Raw genomic sequence first — 18592 nt, 5'->3', positions numbered from 1 at the left:
GGTTTTAGAAAGGACATAGTCCACAGTAGAATTCTGATCTAGCCCAGTCATTTGGCTTCTTCCGATGATGGATTTGTTGCTATGGCCAGAGGTGGCCATTCACATACATGTCCAACTTTCAGGTCTTTTCAGTCTTTGGCATAAAGTCAAACTGGGGATGTGTTTCCTCTTCCTTGATCAAAGGAATAATGTTCAGTTAATTTGAAGAAAGTCTCTTTGTCCAATCAAGTCTCTAGTCTCTAAGAATTGTCTCTGTGTAAAGAAAAAAGTCTGTAAAGAAAATTCCCATCTCTTACAGGGCTTTAGCTGTCATACTTAGTATACCCAGCGTGTGGGTGGGGTAGACTTAAACTGTTTTGGATTCCAAAACAGGCCTTCCAGTAATAATGCCTTATGGATCTCCATTTTTGGAAAACAGGCCTCTCAGTAACAATGCCTTATGGATCTCCAATTTAGGAACAGGAGTCCAAAAAAAAAAAAAAAGCTGAAAAAGAAAGCAGGAAGACAGTGAGAGAGAATGGGGGAGGGGGAACGGATTACCCATCTGTCGATCATCCTGTTCGGCATCACTTTTGTCTCAGCCAATCTTGTTGAAATCCCTTGTCTCTCCACGGGTGGGGCAGGTAGGCCACTATTCAGCTCCCAAACGACCCCTCCATGGCCTCTTGAGAAATGATTCCTCCATGGGCCTTCTTTCGCGATCTGCAGTAATCCTTTTTACTCTGGTCCTGCTGCAATGGTTAACTTATTTTATTCTTTGTCACATTGCCTCCGTGCTATATCCTCCTTTTGGCTTAAAAAGCAAGGTTGTTAGATGGCATATGAAAAAGTCCCTCATTGTCTCTCAAATCCGTCAAAAATCCGAATTATTTGCAATGTCCCATTACAAAAGGTCCTATCCAGGAGAGTTGGGTCAAAATAGAAAATTGTATGTTGTTGAGTTGGTCAGCCCTTACAGCCTCCAGCCTGATGCCACACTCCATCACAGCCTTAGCACTCAGCAACACCTATAGGCCCTCCCAGGCCTCTCAATAAACATGTCTCATAGACTTCTGGGTTTATCCCATACAGGAGTTCAGGACCTGTAGCAAAAAACAATGAGAGGGAAAAGAAGGGGAGGGAAATACTCATCCTTCCAGGCTGTATGGCTCTTGAAGCACTCTCTCTAGTCGTTTCGCCCACATCCAAGGCAGGCCTCCTCAGAGGCTGTGCCTTTGACAACACACTCATCTGTCTTGAAATCCAACAAAATCTTTCTTCTCCGCATCTTTTTCTTTTCCTTTCCGCAAACGATTTAACAATCGTGTATCCACTTGCTGCAATGCAATCTTCCACTCCAGTCCTGCTGCAGTGTTAAACTTACTCAATTCCCCTTTTACACCGACTCGTTGAACAGCTCAAAATTTGTTAGTAACACACGTTGAAAAGCCTCCTGCCGCTTCTCAAATCTGGCAAAATCCAGGCTGGGGGCGATGGAAAAAAATGCCCCTATTTGCATGATCTAATGTCCCGTTTACAAAAGTCCTAGTCCTTCCTTTCCGTAACCTTTAGAAAGAGTTGGGCCAAAATCACAAAGTCCAGAATCCAAATCTCACAAAATTATTATGAAGCAACATGAGACGTAGCCAATTATATCATGTCTTTGGTTCTCAAAAGGATAACTTTTTATCACTTGGGCACTAGCTCCCTTTTTGAATAAAATGTCAATTAAAAATTTAAAAATCAATGTCAGTTCTTAATCCTTCTGTGTCAGGAATATGGGGTCAATTTTTTTTTCAAAAACAAATATATATATATATTTTTTTCTTGCACTGCCAACTTGTGACAGTTTTCCATACAAAGTCTCTACAACCAATAACTCCTCTCCTTGTATTCCAAAGTGCTGCAAAAAAAAAGAACCTCCAACATTTCCCTATAACCTGTAAGGGGTTTAAAGTCTGTAGCACCATGTTCTCTAAAAACACTGAAGCATTGTTCTTTCAAAACAAGGATTTTTTTTTTTCAAGCCTAAGACCATTTTTTTTTCCAAAAAAAAATATCTACAGCTTCCGAATTGCTTCTGAACAAATCTACTAACATTGTTTATAACTCTTTATGCATTTTGAATTCAACACATACATCTCATTCACACAAGGTCCACAGGAATTCTGATTAGTGGTTAGTTGTTTAGATAAAGTCACACACTCTATCTCAGCTCATGAAACATTCTCACCCAGTTGTCCCAAAATAAGTCCAAAAGCAAGGATTTAAGATCCAGGTGAAAGACAGAACCCCAATATATATATATATATACACACATTTACATCATCATTTTCTTTCTTTCTTTTTTTTCATATTAAATTCACATTACATTTTTACAGCGGCTTTCATTGACCTTGGCTGTCCACTGGAATTCCATTATCTTTCTCTGGGCATTTCGCCTGAGTTTTAACAAGAATAACAGGGAGTTTTTACCTTGAACTGTTGCCAAGATTTTCCCACTATCTTTTTGGCATGAGGCCCAGGTGCAAAGGAAAACTTTTTAAGAAAACAGCCTTTGTTCCTCAGAAATAACAAGGAAAAAACTTTCTGAGCCTCAACACCACTTTAACTCCCTCCCTTTTTCTCGCCTCTCTGCAGCTTGTCAGCAAAAGCAAACTAACACAGACCCTCTTCGAATCAGATTTTTTTTTCAACCGTAATAAAACATTTCTAGATATTTGTGCTCAACATTTTTTGTGTAAATCTATAGACTCATTTTTCATTTTCACTTCAATATTACCACGAAACATGCAGAACTTGAAACTCATTATTCCCCACACATGACAAAGAAATCAAACAGTTTTTTTTTTTTTCCTTTCCCCGGGAGTTGCGACTCCTCATGAGCCCTGCACGACTTGGTCTTGGGGCACCCTCACAAGTCTTGTTCTCTGGGGAATTCCTTCTACGGCTCTACTTGCAACTGAGCCGAAATTGTCTAACATACACTGTAATGGGGTGGTGGATTTGAACCCACTGCCTCCCATCCTGCCTAATAGAGGGGACTGCCTTGGACTGGGCACCTGGACACTCAACGGTGTGTGTCAGGAATAACAAGACAGAACCCCTTTATACCTCCCTGGGAACCTTTGTGTCCCTCCCGGCGCTGTTCCCTTAGTGTCTCATTTTAACCACTATACTTGCCAGATTGCTGTAGATGTCGGACCAACCTTCGCCCCTGGACTTTTCCCTGGATCCTTTTCCCTGCCTGGTTTCTTTGGAACCTCGCTGTCGTTGCGGCTCCCACCGTCGGCCGGCGTTGGCATCAGAGGCAAGTACCGCAGCCGGTCTTACAATATTCAGGGGCCCCTTCTCGTCTCACGGTAGTTGCCTCTGGCCCCCACCGCCGAGTTGGGACCGTCCTGCCAACGGGATCCGTCTCCGATCTCCTGGTCCGTCTTATTGTGGAATCACGTCGGGGTCACCAGAAAATGTAGCGGAAACCAGACTTCCCCTCTTCTCGGCTTGTGTGTCTGTGCGGACGCAGTGGAAGTAGGAGACAGACAACTGGAGGTTTTTTCCAAAGAAAGCAGTTTACTAAAAGTTTCCTGCAGCTGCAGAGGTTCATCCCACGCACAACTAGATGCTGAAAAGGGAGAACCCCGCAGGCAGGGTCGAGTGTCTATTTATACAATTCAGTGGGTTCAGTTTACGACCGCCCACATATCAAACCATTGGTGCATATTTGTGGTGCAGTATTACATTTCATTACTTTCGTTTCTCTCAAAACACATGATTTCAGGGAAACCATGTGTTAACCCATCGGCTGTGTTCCTGGCCTGCTCGTACCTCCTTATATGGCCATTTCCTCCTACCCCTTCATTCCTGCCTTAATACAGTAGAGTCTCACTTATCCAAGACTCACTTATCCAAGGTTCTGATATTTTGGTGCTAAATTCGTAAATACAGTACAGTAGAGTCTCACTTATCCAAGCTAAATGGGCCGGCAGAAGCTTGGATAAGTGAATATCTTGGATAATAAGGAGGGATTAAGGAAAAGCCTATTAAACATCAAATTAGGTTATGATTTTACAAATTAAGCACCAAAACATCATGTTATACAACAAATTTGATAGAAAAAGTAGTTCAATACGCAGTAAGGTTATGTTGTAATTACTGTATTTACGAATTTAGCACCAAAATATCATGATAAATTGAAAACATTGACTACAAAAATGCTTTGGATAATCCAGAACGTTGGATAAGCGAGTGTTGGATAAGTGAGACTCTACTGTATTGTGATATTTTGGTGCTAAATTCGTAAATACAGTAATTACAACATAACATGATTGGACTTAACGTCAGGGGAAACCTTTACCTTTTATATGTTAACTAAGTTTTATGGTTTTATGTATTGTTTTGTTTAAAGTAACTGTTTTGTATAAATGCTGTTTTTACTGTGTTTTTATTGCAATATGTTTTAACTGATCTACTTGTTCTGTATCTTCGGGCCTGTGTCCTGTGTAGCCACCCCAAATCCCTGCTGGGAGATGGTGGCGGGGTAGAAAAATAAAGTTACTTACTATGGGATCCTGGGAGTTGGTAGTTTGAGCAGGCCCAGCACTCTTCGGCAAAAAGATTTCAAGACCTTGTCAGACTACAACTCACAGTATTCTATAACATGGAGCCTTGGCAGTTAAAGTCGTGTCAAGCTACATTCATCCTACAGTGTAAATGCCTCCCTGGCCTTAGCCTTGGGATGTTCACTTGTTAGGTGCAGAATGTGATAACATGGAGCCCTGGGAGCTTTTTTTTTTTTTTTCCGTGTCAGGAGCAACCGGAGTTGCTTCTGGAGTGAGAGAATTGGCTGTTTGCAAGGACGTTGCCCAGGGGACGCCCGGATGTTTTGATGTTTTACCATCCTTGTGGGAGGCTTCTCTCATGTCCCCGCATGGAGCTGGAGCTGATAGAGGGAGCTTTGAACGTGGCAGCCTTCAGGTCAGCAACCCAACCTTCAAGTCACAAGGCTTTTATCCCCTAGGCCATCGGAGCCCTGGGAGCTAAAGTAGTGTCAAACTACAGTGTAGATGCCTCCCTGGCCTTAGCCTTGTGATGTATACTTGTTAGGTGCAGAATGTGATGACATGGAGCCCTGGGAGTTAAAGTAGCATCAAACTACAGTGTAGATGCCTCCCTGGCCTTAGCCTTGGGATGTACACCTGTTAAGTGCAGAATGAGAGATGAGTTGATGAGAGATGAGCTGGTCCTGCTTCCTTTTATCCCTCTCAGCCAATCAGGAGGCTGAGCCCGGTTGCCAGGGCAACTCTTGTGAGCAGGGAGGCAGGCGGGAGGGGGCCAGAGAGGAGGCAGCTATTTAAAGGGCGGCTTGGCCTCCTCCGGGTCCAGGATTCACTGGTGCGGCTTCGCATGGTGGAGGCTCTGGAGAGGGGCAGGAGGAGGAAGGGGAGCCGCTGCCGGAACCGAAGAAGAAGAAGATATTTACTCTTGGGAGACCCATGGGAAAAATCCGTTTAAATGCTTTTTAAGGTGGGCGGGGTGTCTGTGTGTCTACATCTGTATCATGAAATGGGTCTTGATCTGGGCCTGGATATGTGGGGAGGTTTAACGGTAGACATTGATGAGCATTTCAGTAAATAAATTATGTTATTTAAATGCTTTTTATTGCTCTTTAACATTCTGTGGATTGTTACTATGTCGTTTTCATACTGTATATTGTACTTGTTTCTGTATAGATGGGCAGACGTAAAAAGGTAAAGGTAAAGGTTTCCCATGACGTTAAGTCCAGTTGTGTCTGACTCTGGGGGTTGGTGCTCATCTCCATTTCTAAGCCGAAGAGCTGGCGTTGTCCGTAGACACCTCCAATGTCATGTGGCTGGCATGACTGCATGGAGCGCCGTTACTTTCCCGCCAGAGCGGTACCTATTGATCTACTCACATTTGCATGTTTTCGAACTGCTAGGTTGGCAGTAGTTGGAGCTAACAGCGAGCGCTCACTCTGCTCCCGGGATTTGAACCTGGGACCTTTCAAGTCTGCAAGTTCAGCAGCTCAGTGCTTTAACACACTTCGCCACCGGGGTTCCCAGGGGCAGACGTAGATATAGATAAATATAGTGTATTCCATCTTTGCCTCTGGACACATCTACACTGTAGAATGAATCCAGTTTGACACCACTTTAACTGCCATAGCTCAATGCTATGGAATCCTGGGAGGAAATTTTACAAGATCTTTCACCTTCTCTGCCAAAAAGTGCTGGTGTCTCACCAAACTACAAATTCCAGGATCCCATAGCATTGAGCCAGGGCAGTTAAAGTGGTGCCGAACTCCATTTATTCTGCAATGTAGAAAGAAAAGTAGAAAATAATGGTGCTGGTGGTGATGAAGATAACAACAACAACAACAGATTCTGTTTACCTGTCGGTTGGGAAGTAGCAGCCTGTAATGAAAGGACCAAGGCATTGACATCTCCGGCCCATCCTCTGTTCAGATATCAGCCAGCAAGCCAATGCCTTAAATCAAGAAATAGCTTCCCAAGGTCTACAGCGTTACTGGCAGGAATACCTCAGCAAGCGAGAGTCCAAAAGTGGCAGGTTAAAACTCAGAACCTCAATCAGTAGCTGATACCAGATGAAAAACTTCCTCCTGGGCACACAGAAGGCTGGGCGACTTGGAAGGCACTGAACAGACTGCTCTGAGACCACAACATGCAGAGCTAACCTTAAGAAATGGGGCCACAGAATGGAGTCCAAGACATGCATGTGGGTGCGGAGAACCACAGAACACGTACTACAATGTAGTCTGAGCCCTACCACGTGCACAATGGAGGACCTTATTACAGCAACACCAGAGGCACTCCAAGTGGCCAGCTTCTGGTCAAATGAAATTTAGAATAACGCCAGGTTTTTAACTTTATGATTTTTATGCATTATAACTGTATGCTCAATTTGCTTCTGACACGATAAATAAATCGCCCGTCGAAATGCCTTGGTAACCAAGTGGATCTCCCCTTCCCCTTGCAGAGATCTCGGATCCCCAGCAGCAACTGTGCCTCGGGGTGTTGCAAAAGCGCAGAGTTCACCGGAGAGCCCCCCTGGCATTTCACCTAGCCACCCGCCGAGGAGGAAGGCTTCGGGACTTGGTGAGGCCTTATGCAATGTGATACACAGTGGTACAGAGGAAGAAGTTTCCTTCATCTTCCTCATTGGCAGCAGGAGCATGGAGGGCGTGGGTATGTGAGGAAGGGTTTTCCTTTTGGAATGATGCTTCCAGAAGCCCCTTGACAGCTAGCCTTCAAGTTTCCTGTTGGCTTATGGCGACCCATTAATTTCTTAGGCTTGGCCATTTCCTTCCTCTGAAATATGACCTCCAGACCTAGGATTCCCTAGCCATCCTCTTGGCATGACTAGGGAATCCTGGGAGGGTCTTCCATTTAGATTGCCACTCCCAAATTTAGATTGCCACTCCCAAATTCCTTCAGTTAACTGTGGACTAGATGGACTCTCGGGTACCCTTCCAACTCTATGATTCTATTACTGTCTCTTGCCTCTGTTGAGTTCTCAGCATAGGTCAATTTACTCTGCAGGCCCTTCCACACAGCCATATAACCCAGAATATCAAGTCAGATAATCCACACTATCTACTTTGAATTGGGTGAGTCCACACTGCCATATAATCCAGTTCAGTGTGGATTTTATACAGCTGCGTTTTGAAATAAATGACTATTGTCCCCAGATCCTTGCTGTCTGAGATTGAGAAAATAATGAAGCAAATAGGCAGGCCATCTTGGCTGAGAGATTATATCCTGGTCTATCACTGACTAATTGAATGAGGTGCTTGATTTCTATCCTGCATCCCCCCCCCAAATGAGTTTTACCTTTGCAAATGGTATTTTATCATTCCCTAAATTTCTAGCATTGCAATAACTGAACGTTTTGCATTTATGAAGACTGTTTAAGCAACAATAATAAGGGGGTGGGGATAGGCAAAGTGACCAAAGGAAAGCAAACACAGCACAGTTCTAGGTTTTGTGTGTGTGTGTGTCAGGAGCAACTGGAGTTGCTTCTGGAGTGAGAAAATTGGCTGTCTGCAAGGACGTTGCCCAGGGGACGCCCGGATATTTTTGATGTTTTTATCATCCTTGTGGGAGGCTTCTCTCATGGAGCTGGAGCTGATAGAGGGAGCTCATCCGCGCTCTCCCCAGGTGGGATTCGAACCTGGCAGCCTTCAGGTCAGCAACCCAACCTTCAAGTCACAAGGCTTTTATCCCCTAGGCCATCGGAGGCTCCTACAGTTCTAGGTAGGAACAATGGTCAGTGTATCGTGCTGTGCAGTGCTAGAAACCTGGAGATTGAAATATGTTTTGTTGGAATAGAGAATTCATATTTGGGGGAGGCAATACCCTCATTATGCTAGCTACACCCCTGTGTTCAGAGGTTGCATTGTGTGTTATGCAAAGCAATGGCAGGACTTCTTTCTCTCCTCCCCTTGGATACTACAGACACTGTTTCCAGACAGAGGAAAGGGAGAAGGGATCTAAGTCTATAGGTCATTGCTGGCCTTGAGCAAGCCAATTATCGTCTACTAGGCTGGGATCTTATGCTTCAGGGATGGGCTGGTGGACGGAGCAATGATGCAAGATAACAGCTGACCTAGAAACGCATGGAGCTCTGCTTCCATTGTGGGAAGGAGAGAATGCCATTCTACCAGACATCTGCCAAATTCTCTTCTGAATGAAATTATGCTTTAAAAAAGCATTTTGAATTGTACATTGTAAGGAATTGAAGGGTCAAGCTCTGCAAATGCAAACCACTGCAACTCCTCCTAGCTTGGCTGTTCTTCCTCTTAATAACTATTGCCATCTTGACCATACTGTGATATTGCTTGTCCCCAAATATCCTATGAAATGTTTGATGGTATGTGTAAAGAATTTATAACGACTGCCACCAATTTGTAAAGGACTAATAACGACTAAGGCTCTTTCAGGCAGGGGGAATCTTTTTTATCCCACCGCTGCCACCAGTTTGTAATGACTGCCACCAGTTTGGGCAATGCAACCACCAAAGACGTAGGGAGATGTTTACTTTTACTTTCAAGGGTAGCGTAACTTGGCTTAGAATATATGTAACAGAGGCTTGGATGTTGAAAAACAGTAACAAATTTATTCAGGTACATAAGCTAAGCGGTTTCAATGTTGCCTCTCACTTAGAGGTGCACTTCTTCAACAGTTACAATGATAACATGTGATGATACAACTCTCAAAAGAATTATTTCTTCCCTTGAGCAGTTTAAACTTTTTTTCCTTCCAACTGATGTTCTTAATTCAACTGATCACTACAGTATGTTTTTAAAAGGCTTCTGCTAAGCCTAAAATGGACCAAAAGAGCCAAACATGTGACAAATTTGTCCCACATGTACCTGAGAGATTATTTGAGGGCATCTAGGGAGGAAAATGTGGGGTTTCTCAATGGGTACAACTGTGCTGCAGTCCCCTCCTGGCTGTAATAATCTACAGATAGAATGAACGAGGTGCAGGTGAGCTTCTCCGCTCGGCCAAGGTGAACTGAGGCGGCTGCCTCACCCCTGTTCTTCTTCCCTTCTGCAGTGTGTTGCATACTTAAAAACCATCCTCCCCCCTCCTGACGGAGGGTTTCGAAGCAAGGTCCTCCTTCGACAGCAACAATGACCAGGTGCTTGGATGAGTCGGACATCGTCATGGTGGAGGAAGGTTTCACCACCAAGGATGTCTTGGAGAACCTCCTCCTCGAGGTGGACCAAACGGTGAGAGGCAGAAGCCAATGGGTTTGGTGTTGTCGTGTTCATCACTTATTTCAGCTTTTTAAACAACAGATTAATTTTTTTTCCAAAGGTTTTGTCCAGTTTTCATTTTGGGGACCTAGCCAGTTGTGACCCTTGTGGGGTTTCTGGGATGGGAAAATGGCACCCAGATACCCTCCTTGTCACATAGAACCTGCCATGTGTCCTTGATACATATACCGTATATACTCGAGTATAAGCCGACCCGAATATAAGCCGAGGTACCTAATTTTACCACAAAAAAACTGGGAAAACATTGACTCCAGTATAAGCCGAGAGTGGTAAATTTCAGAAATAAAAACAGATACCAATAAAATTACATTAATTGAGGCATCGGTAGGTTGAATGTTTTTGAATATTTACATAAAGCTCTAATTTAAGATAATGATTAAATCATTATTCCCATCTTCAGTGTAAATGTGCTTATGTATCTTTTTAATAATAATAGAGTAAAATAATACATGCAATAATAATAATAATAATAATAATAATAATAATAATATGGGAAAATAATACATGTAATAATAAATAGAGTAAAATAGTAAATGTAATAATAATAATAATAATATCAGAGTGAAATAATAAATGTATTATTAATAATAAAAAATAGAGTAAAATAAATGTAATAGTAGCAACAATAATAGAAAAAATAATAAATGTAATAATACCAATAATAATAGAGAAAAATAATAAATGTACCATACATTCTCGAGTATAAGCTGACCCAAATATAAGCCAACCAGGACCCTCACCCGAGTATAAGCCAAGGGGGGCTTTTTCAGTCTTAAAAAAAGGGCTGAAAAACTAGGCTTATACTCAAATATATACAGTAAGTTCTGTGTGCTGTGATTTTGTGGCTGGGATGATGGTGTTTTCCTTTGTTCTCCAGGGCAACCGGGAGCCCTTTTTCGTGGCGGATCTCGAGGAGGTGGTGAAGAAACACTTGCGCCTCCTGAAGGCCTTGCCACGGATCAAGCCCTTCTATGCCCTGAAGTGCAACCGGAGCAAGGGAGTAGTGCAGACTCTGGCAGGCCTGGGGGCCGGGTTCAGCTGTGCCAATAAGGTAAAAGAGTGTCAGAAAGAAGGGGCTAAGACCCCCCTGTGCCCATTATGGGGAACAAACTGGATTGGGACATGTTCATTCAGTTTATGTTGCTCCAGATACAACATGGCATAGTTGTAGCACCATTAACAGGTTGAGTAACACATATTCGGAAATCAAAAATACTCCAAAATCACCCCAGTTGGTAGCCGAGATAGTGACCTCTTTGTTTTCTTGTTCAATCCAGAAACTATATTTCATGCCCAAACTTATTAAAAACATTGCATGAAGTTACTTTCAGGCTATGTGTTTATGGTCTCGGTGAGACATAAACAAATTTGTATTTAGACCTGGGTGTCATCTCCAAGATGTTTCATCATATATGCAAATATAAGTATTCCAAAATAAAAATATAAATCCGAAATCCAAAACACTTGTGGTCCCAGGCATTTCGGATAAGGGAGACTCAACTTGTAATAAATACCGCTAATGAGAAAAGGAGTTCTCCCAGGTGCTTAGCTCTCCCTCCCTCCCTCCCTCCCTCCCTCCCTCCCTCCCAATAGGTGCCTAGTTTATCTCTGTTAAAATTCAGACTGGTACCCCATCAACAAGGAAGCTGCCAGGCGCTGCCTAAATATGGGGGGCAAGGCCTGATCCTGCAGCACATCCCCTTTCTCTCCAAAATGCAACCAGGTGTGTCCTTCCAAAAGCATTTCCTTGTTGCCTCTCCAGACAGAGATGGCCCTGGTGAAGAGTGTTGGGGTCCCAGCGGAGCGGATCATCTGTGCCAGCCCCTGCAAGCAGCTCTCCCTGATCAAGTACGCAGCCAGCCAAGGGGTGCAGCTGATGACCTTCGACAATGAGGTGGAGCTAGGGAAGGTGGCCCGCAGCCACCCCTCCGCCAGGTAGGTAGGCCTTGGCAGCACTGGGCGCAAGAGGTCAGGCATGAAATGAAAGGGAACAGAATATGGGTGTGACCCTTATCTACATAAATGGTAAAGCTAAAAGAGCCATAGTATCCTAGAGCTGGTTCCCTGAGGCCAACAAGTCCAATCCCTTCCTTATCCTCAGTGGTAGGGAGCTATCCGTCTCACTTTTGGAGACATCCGGAGAAGGAGACCCCACCACCCCTAAGACCAACTACATAAATTGAGCCCCCTGTGGGGTGAGAAAGGTGGGGTATAAATGAAGTAAATAAATAAATGGTAAAATGCAAAAGGCCATAGTATCTTAGAGGTGGAAGGGTCCCTCATAGACCATCTAGTCCAACCCTTGAAGCAGGGAGCCCTCAGTCTAATTTTTGGAGACGTCCAGAGCAAGAGAACCTACCCTATCTTTGGACATTTGATCCCATTGTCCAATGGCTTTCACTGTCAAGAGGTTCTTTCTAACGTTCAGTTAAAATTTGCCCTCCTGTAAATTCAGACCATTAGACTTAGGGTGCCTCTATACTGCATTCATAAGTGCACCTCTGGTCCTATCATCTAAGCCCTGATTGGAAAAGTTTACTTCTTGGAACTGCAATTCAAACACAGTCACTATGGTTTACTCTGAAAAATTTTTAAAAAATAATTTTAATGAGTGTATATGTGATATAAGTCATGCATTGTCATGAGTCCCTACGGGTGAGAAGGGCGGGGTAGAAATGATGTAAATAAATGCATTGGAAAATTACTGACTCTACAAACTGTATGAGACTTTTATTGCTAATAATAGTAATACATATATAGATAAAAAACATAGCTGACCATGTTTGCTATCTCTGCTCCTTTCCCGCAAGAATGCTTCTCTGCCTGGCGACTGATGACTCCCGCTCTTCCACCCATCTGAGCATTAAATTTGGGGCCACCCTTAAAACCTGCCGGCATCTCCTCGAAACCGCGAAGGAGATGAAAGTGGAGGTTGTAGGCATCAGGTAAGTTAAGTGGTGGACTTCTTTGCAGTGCTGCTAAATCATAGAATCATAGAATAGTAGAGTTGGAAGAGACCTCATTGGCCATCCAGTCCAACCCCCTGCCAAGAAGCAGGAAATCGCATTCAAAGTTTTGGAGGGGACCAGCAAAAATCTCCAGGGCAGCAGGACTAAAGGCAAGACCGAAAGAAACGTAGGTCCAAAGACCACTTCTAAAGAAACGGGTTTGGAAACATTGGTGAAGCAGTAAACTATTTTATCTCAATTCTTTCGAGAAAAGAGTGCTTACAAAAGAAACGCACATTCTAAAGAATACATTCTGAATAATGAAGAATGTATTTCTAACAAGGCTATACAAGTGCATAGGAGCCCCCGATGTCACAGCATGTTAAACCGCTGAGTTGCTGAACTTGCGGACTGAAAGGTTGCAGGTTCAAATCCGGGGAGCGGAGTTAGCACCTGCTGTTAGCTCAGCTTCTGCCAACCTAGCAGTTCAAAAACATGCAAATGTGAGTAGATTAATAGGTACCACTTCGGCAGGAAGGTAACAGCGCTCCATGCAGTCATGCTGGCCACATAACCTTGGAGGTGTCTACGGACAACGCACGCTCTTTGGCTTGCGCAAAACACCCCTGTTGTCTTCTCTCCCCAGTTTCCACCTCGGTAGCAGCTGCCCTGACCCCCAGATCTTCACTCAGTCCATAGCAGACGCTCGCCTGGTCTTTGAAATGGGGGCGGAAGTGGGCTACAAGATGCATCTCCTGGACATCGGAGGGGGCTTCCCTGCTTTCGAAGAGTCCAGGGGCCGCTTTGAAGAGGCACGTATTGTATTGGTTTTATTGAGAGCCGCTTTGAGTCTCTTTTTAGAGAGAGAAAATGGGGATACACATAACAATTATAAATACACCCCTCTCTATCCCATTCATTTTCTTCCTTTGTTTTCATTCCAGCAGACTATGGGAAAAAGGAATTGGGGATTCTGGGAGGATATAATCCAAAAATGCAACTTTTCCAAGGCCCCCAATTAGACGTGATGCCATACTCACATTGTAGACTAGTTAATTGTTGACATTACAGAATTATAGCGGTTTGACACCACTTTTAATTGTAATGGCTCTATATTACACTATGCAACATAATTTTTGTTCCTGGGTTATAAATGTCATTTCCCAGTTGGATTTACCATAAAAACATTGCAAGACATCCTGCAGCATATTTTGCTATAGTTTTTCAGTATCTCATTGAGTCTCAACCAATTCAACATAGTTTGTGGCAGCCCCAAAAATGACATTTCTGGAGTATAACAACTAACAATAACTCGTACTTTTAAAGTAAGGACCGCACAACTGAACAGAAAATAGCACTTTCAAACCAGGAACAGAAACGTTTTCAAATTCTGTTACATAGTGTTATAGACTTCTGAGATTGCTGTGGCACCAGAGCACTGAAAGAGGTCAATTAATTACAACTACAATTCCATAGCGTGGAACTGTGGCAATTAATACAGGATCAAACTGCTATAATTCTTCAGCATGGATACACCCATTGTTACAGATGAGCTTTAAACCTTTGTTCGAGCCACAGGGTGGTGGTATTATTATTATTATTATTATTATTATTATTATTATTATTATTATTATTCTCCATTGCTATTCTGAATTAGATCTCCCTACCCACCCTGCTATTTGCTTCAAAATAGACACATTTGTAATGCTGTGTGAATTGTATTGGTCCAGTTTGTAGCTCCTGGTTCAGGACTTTTGGGACTCACCTTTGAACAGCCACTCGGTCTGGATGCCTTTTACATAATTTCTCTATTTTCTGCTTTGCTCCCATTCAGACATCAGCTGTGGTCAATTCCGCCTTGGACTTGTATTTCCCTGAAGGCTGTGGGGTGGAGATCATGGCCGAACTGGGGCGCTATTACGTGGATTCGGCCTTCACTTTAGCAGTCAACATTGTTGCCAAGAAGGAAGTGACCCTGGACCAAGTGAGCTCCGAAGGTAGGCCTGGTCAGCAGTAGGAAAGGTTGGATGGGGAGTCAGCAAAGAGCCATTAAGTTGGCCTAAATGCCATCCGGAAGGTATAAAGGATCGGCCCTGGTTAGCACTTGGAAACTTGTCAATAAAATATCAGATGCTATAGGCTCTCTTTCAGAGGAAAGAAATGGCAATGCAACCTCTTGAGCATTCCTTGACTAAGAAAATCCAAGGAAATTTATGGTGCTGCCTTAAATGGACAGGCGATTTGACGGCACAAGATCTGTCCACGATCCCTTTTCCCCAAATGCTGCAGGCTAGAGATTCCTGAGCATTGTGGGAAAGGGACCTTTTTGGATTGTCACTCCCAGAATCCCACAGCCAACATTCTGGGAGTGGCAGTCCATAAAGAAGTCCAGAAGGACCGTGAATGAATCCCAGGTACTGTGGGCTGCATTTCAGATGCAGGAAAGGACAAAGCCACCTTTGAAGATTCCTTGCCTACAAATTTCATTGGGTCACCATAAGTGGATGGGCAATTCGAAGCCATTTTCATACAGAACCAGAAAAGAAAGTCTTATTTATTTACAACATTTCTACACCGCTTTTCTCACCCTTTAGATCCTAAAATAAGAAATGCCCCAAGATGTCCTTGACTTGGTCTCTGGTGCATTTCCCTTTCTTTCAGATGAAGACCCTGGTGGCAAGAAGAGCTTTGTCTACCATCTCAACGATGGCGTTTATGGCTCCTTTGGCTCAGTCATCTTCAACAACGCTTGCCCCATCCCCATCCTGCATCAGGTAAGGAAGGTTTTTGCTCCTGGGACTCATGAATGAAGGGAAGCCGAGCAAATCTGCTCCCCCCTTCCACAGAGACCCACTTGCCTTGATAGCTGAGACACGGGTGGGTTTGGGTCTAGCTGGCTTAATGTGGGTTGAGACCATATGTTGAAGAGACATCTAATGACTGCTTTCTGACCCAGCTTCACTTTCCACACCCAAGCAGTTATCCATCTGTTGTTGTTATTGTTGTGAATCCACACTGTATAATTATAGCACTTCAACCTTCATGAGTTCATCCCGAGGCAGTTCTGGAATTTGTCAATATTGATATTAATAATAATGTATTACCCGCCTCACCTTTCTGCTCAAGGTGGGGCACCAATATACTCCTATAACATCATATAATAAAACATAGTTAAAATGCAACCATTATAGCATATATTAAAACGTGTCCATGTTAAAATGCCTGAGACAAAAGTTAAAACACAGTAAACATAGAATGTGATTTAAAAGTCATAGTTACTTTGGGTGCGTATACGCTCTATGATTAATGTAGTTTGACTCCACCTGGACTGCCATGACTCAGTGCAATGGAATTCTGGGACTGGTAGTTTTCTAAGGTCTCTAACCTTCTCTGCGAATGAGGACTAGTGCCTCATCAAACTACAACTCCCATTGCTTTGAGTCACAACAGTTCATGTGTTGCTAAACTGAATTCTGCAGTGTCGATGCACCCTTTGTCTCCCCAAATATGTCCCCTTGAATTATAGTATCAAAACCAATAAAAACAATGTTCTCTCCTGGCTGCAGAAGCCCTCCCCGGATCAGCGCTTGCACAGCAGCAGCTTCTGGGGGCCGACCGGTGATGGCCTGGACCGCCTTGCAGAGGGGGTGGATCTCCCCGAACTCCATGTGGGTGACTGGCTGGTCTTCGAAAACATGGGGGCCTACGCCGTGCCCCCCTCCGCCTCCCTCAGCAGCGGCCCACCGGCGCGGATCCACTACGCCATGTCCAGGGTGGCCTGGTGAGAGCATCCCTTGCAAAGGAAATGGGGGACGATAGGGTCAGGGGTCCAGAAGAGGGAAGGAGAGGGGACTTTGAATCAGGAGGCAACATTTGCATTGCCCTCGCTGAGGCTGAGAGAGTGTGACTTAGAAGCTAAGCAAGGCCTTTATGTAGTTAGCTTTCCACATCTGCTAGATTTAGGGGCACAGGACTCCCATGAAAATGAAAAGTAACAAATAAAGAAACTTCTATTTATTTATTACCCAAGAGAACATTTATCTAGGTCTTCTCTAGGCAGCCAAGAAATCCTATATGGCTGCCAACATTGCGTCTGCAAGTACTAGACCAGCAGAGCTGTTCTGAGTGGTCAGAGGACTCCTTTATTCTAGTCCCCAGGATGGGATCCCTGACCACTCCTCTGCTAATTCCATTGCCCAAAACAAAATTCAATAAAACAGTAACAAAAAACTATTAAAACTCTATTTAAAAAGAATTATAAAGTTTTAAAGTGCATATGTAATTAGATTCGTCCAACTGACACCTTTCGAGTACGCCTTGATTCAAACCATATCACATCAGATATTTATTGAAGTCCAAAACACTTGGAAAGCTGCAGTTTGTCCATGCCTAGCCTAGACTGCCATATAATCCACTTCAAATTACAGTAGAGTCTCACTTATCCAAGACTCGCTTATCCATGGTTCTGGATTATCCAATGCATTTTTGTAGTCAATGTTTTCAATATATTGTGATATTTTGGTGCTAAATTTGTAAATACAGTAATTACAACATAACATTACTGCGTATTGAACTACTTTTTCAGTCAAACATGATGTTTTGGTGCTTAATTTGTAAAATCATAGCCTCCGATGGCCTAGGGGATAAAAGCCTTGTGACTTGAAGGTTGGGTTGCTGACCTGAAGGTTGCTAGGTTCGAATCCCACCCGGGGAGAGTGCGGATGAGCTCCCTCTATCAGCTCCAGCTCCATGCGGGGACATGAGAGAAGCCTCCCACAAGGATGGTAGAACATCAAAACATCCGAGCGTCCCCTGGGCAGCGTCCTTGCAGACGGCCAATTCTCTCACTCCAGAAGCAACTCCGGTTGCTCCTGACACGAAAAAAACCCCTAATTTGATGTTTAATAGGCTTTTCCTTAATCCCTCCTTATTATCCAACATATTCGCTTATCCAAGGTTCTGCCAGCCCATTTAGCTTGGATAAGTGAGCCTCTATTATTATTATTATTATTATTATTATTATTATTATTATTATTATTATTATTTACAGCATTTATATTCCTCTCTTCTCACCCCGAAGGGGACTCAGGGCGGATCACATTACACATATAGGCAAACATTCAATGCCTTTTAACATAGAACAAAGACAAGACAAACACAGGCTCCGAGCGGGCCTCGAACTCATGACCTCCTGGTCAGAGTGATTCATTGCAGCTGGTTGCAGCTGGCTTGCTCTCCAGCCTGCGCCACAGCCCGGGCCTACTGTAGATAATATGGATTTTATATGGCAGTGTAGATCCAGCCTGGATTATATGGCAGTGTAGATTCATATAATCCAGTTCAAAGCAGATAGCGTAGATGAGGCCTCTGTTTTGATCATCTGGGATGAAAGGGGGAGGCAAAATTGGCATTGTCCCCTTGTTTGATCAGATGACCTACAATTGCCTTCTTGACTCCCCAGTTGGGGCTGACATGGATCCTTCTCCTTTTTCTTTCTGTGGATTGCAGGGAAGCAGTGCAGCTGCTGTGGGGGAAGCTCCTCCACACCGAGGAAGAAGAAGAAGAGGGCCGGGAGAGCGCCTGCACCCCACTCTCCTGTGGCTGGGAGATCACAGACTCCTTGTGCGCAGCCCCTGTCTTCGCCCCGGCCAGCATCATGTGAGCGGAGGAGGCCCATCGTCCACCGCAGGAACCCTCCTCCCGCACTCCAGCCTCCCCTTCATATCCACCTCCTCCTCTGCCCTGGAATTGGGTCTCTTGCTCCCCTTTTCCTCTCCTCCGTTCCTCTCCCAAAGAAGCGGTGCGGTTTTTAAGTATGCAACATAAAATCCTGTTCCTCCTC

The 18592-nt window shown here is 43.9% G+C and overlaps 1 protein-coding gene across 2 annotated transcripts in view; it reads left to right on the top strand.

The window, feature by feature from the left end:
• azin2 (antizyme inhibitor 2) overlaps window positions 1-18592 on the top strand; it is a 42438-nt gene extending 23846 nt beyond the window's left edge. Inside the window, 11 exon segments of one of the 2 annotated variants that reach the window (NM_001293706.2) lie at window positions 5270-5505; window positions 6997-7115; window positions 9579-9754; window positions 10680-10853; window positions 11565-11737; window positions 12613-12747; window positions 13397-13562; window positions 14585-14747; window positions 15412-15524; window positions 16317-16531; window positions 18259-18592. In NM_001293706.2, the coding sequence (NP_001280635.1) occupies window positions 9656-9754; window positions 10680-10853; window positions 11565-11737; window positions 12613-12747; window positions 13397-13562; window positions 14585-14747; window positions 15412-15524; window positions 16317-16531; window positions 18259-18412 (1392 nt within the window). In that variant the 5' untranslated portion in view covers window positions 5270-5505; window positions 6997-7115; window positions 9579-9655 and the 3' untranslated portion in view covers window positions 18413-18592. 2 annotated transcript variants of the gene reach the window in all.

This window comes from Anolis carolinensis, unplaced genomic scaffold (genome assembly GCF_035594765.1).
Source record: "Anolis carolinensis isolate JA03-04 unplaced genomic scaffold, rAnoCar3.1.pri scaffold_10, whole genome shotgun sequence".
Lineage (NCBI taxonomy): Eukaryota > Metazoa > Chordata > Lepidosauria > Squamata > Dactyloidae > Anolis > Anolis carolinensis.
This window is presented reverse-complemented; position numbering and strand designations above follow the sequence as displayed.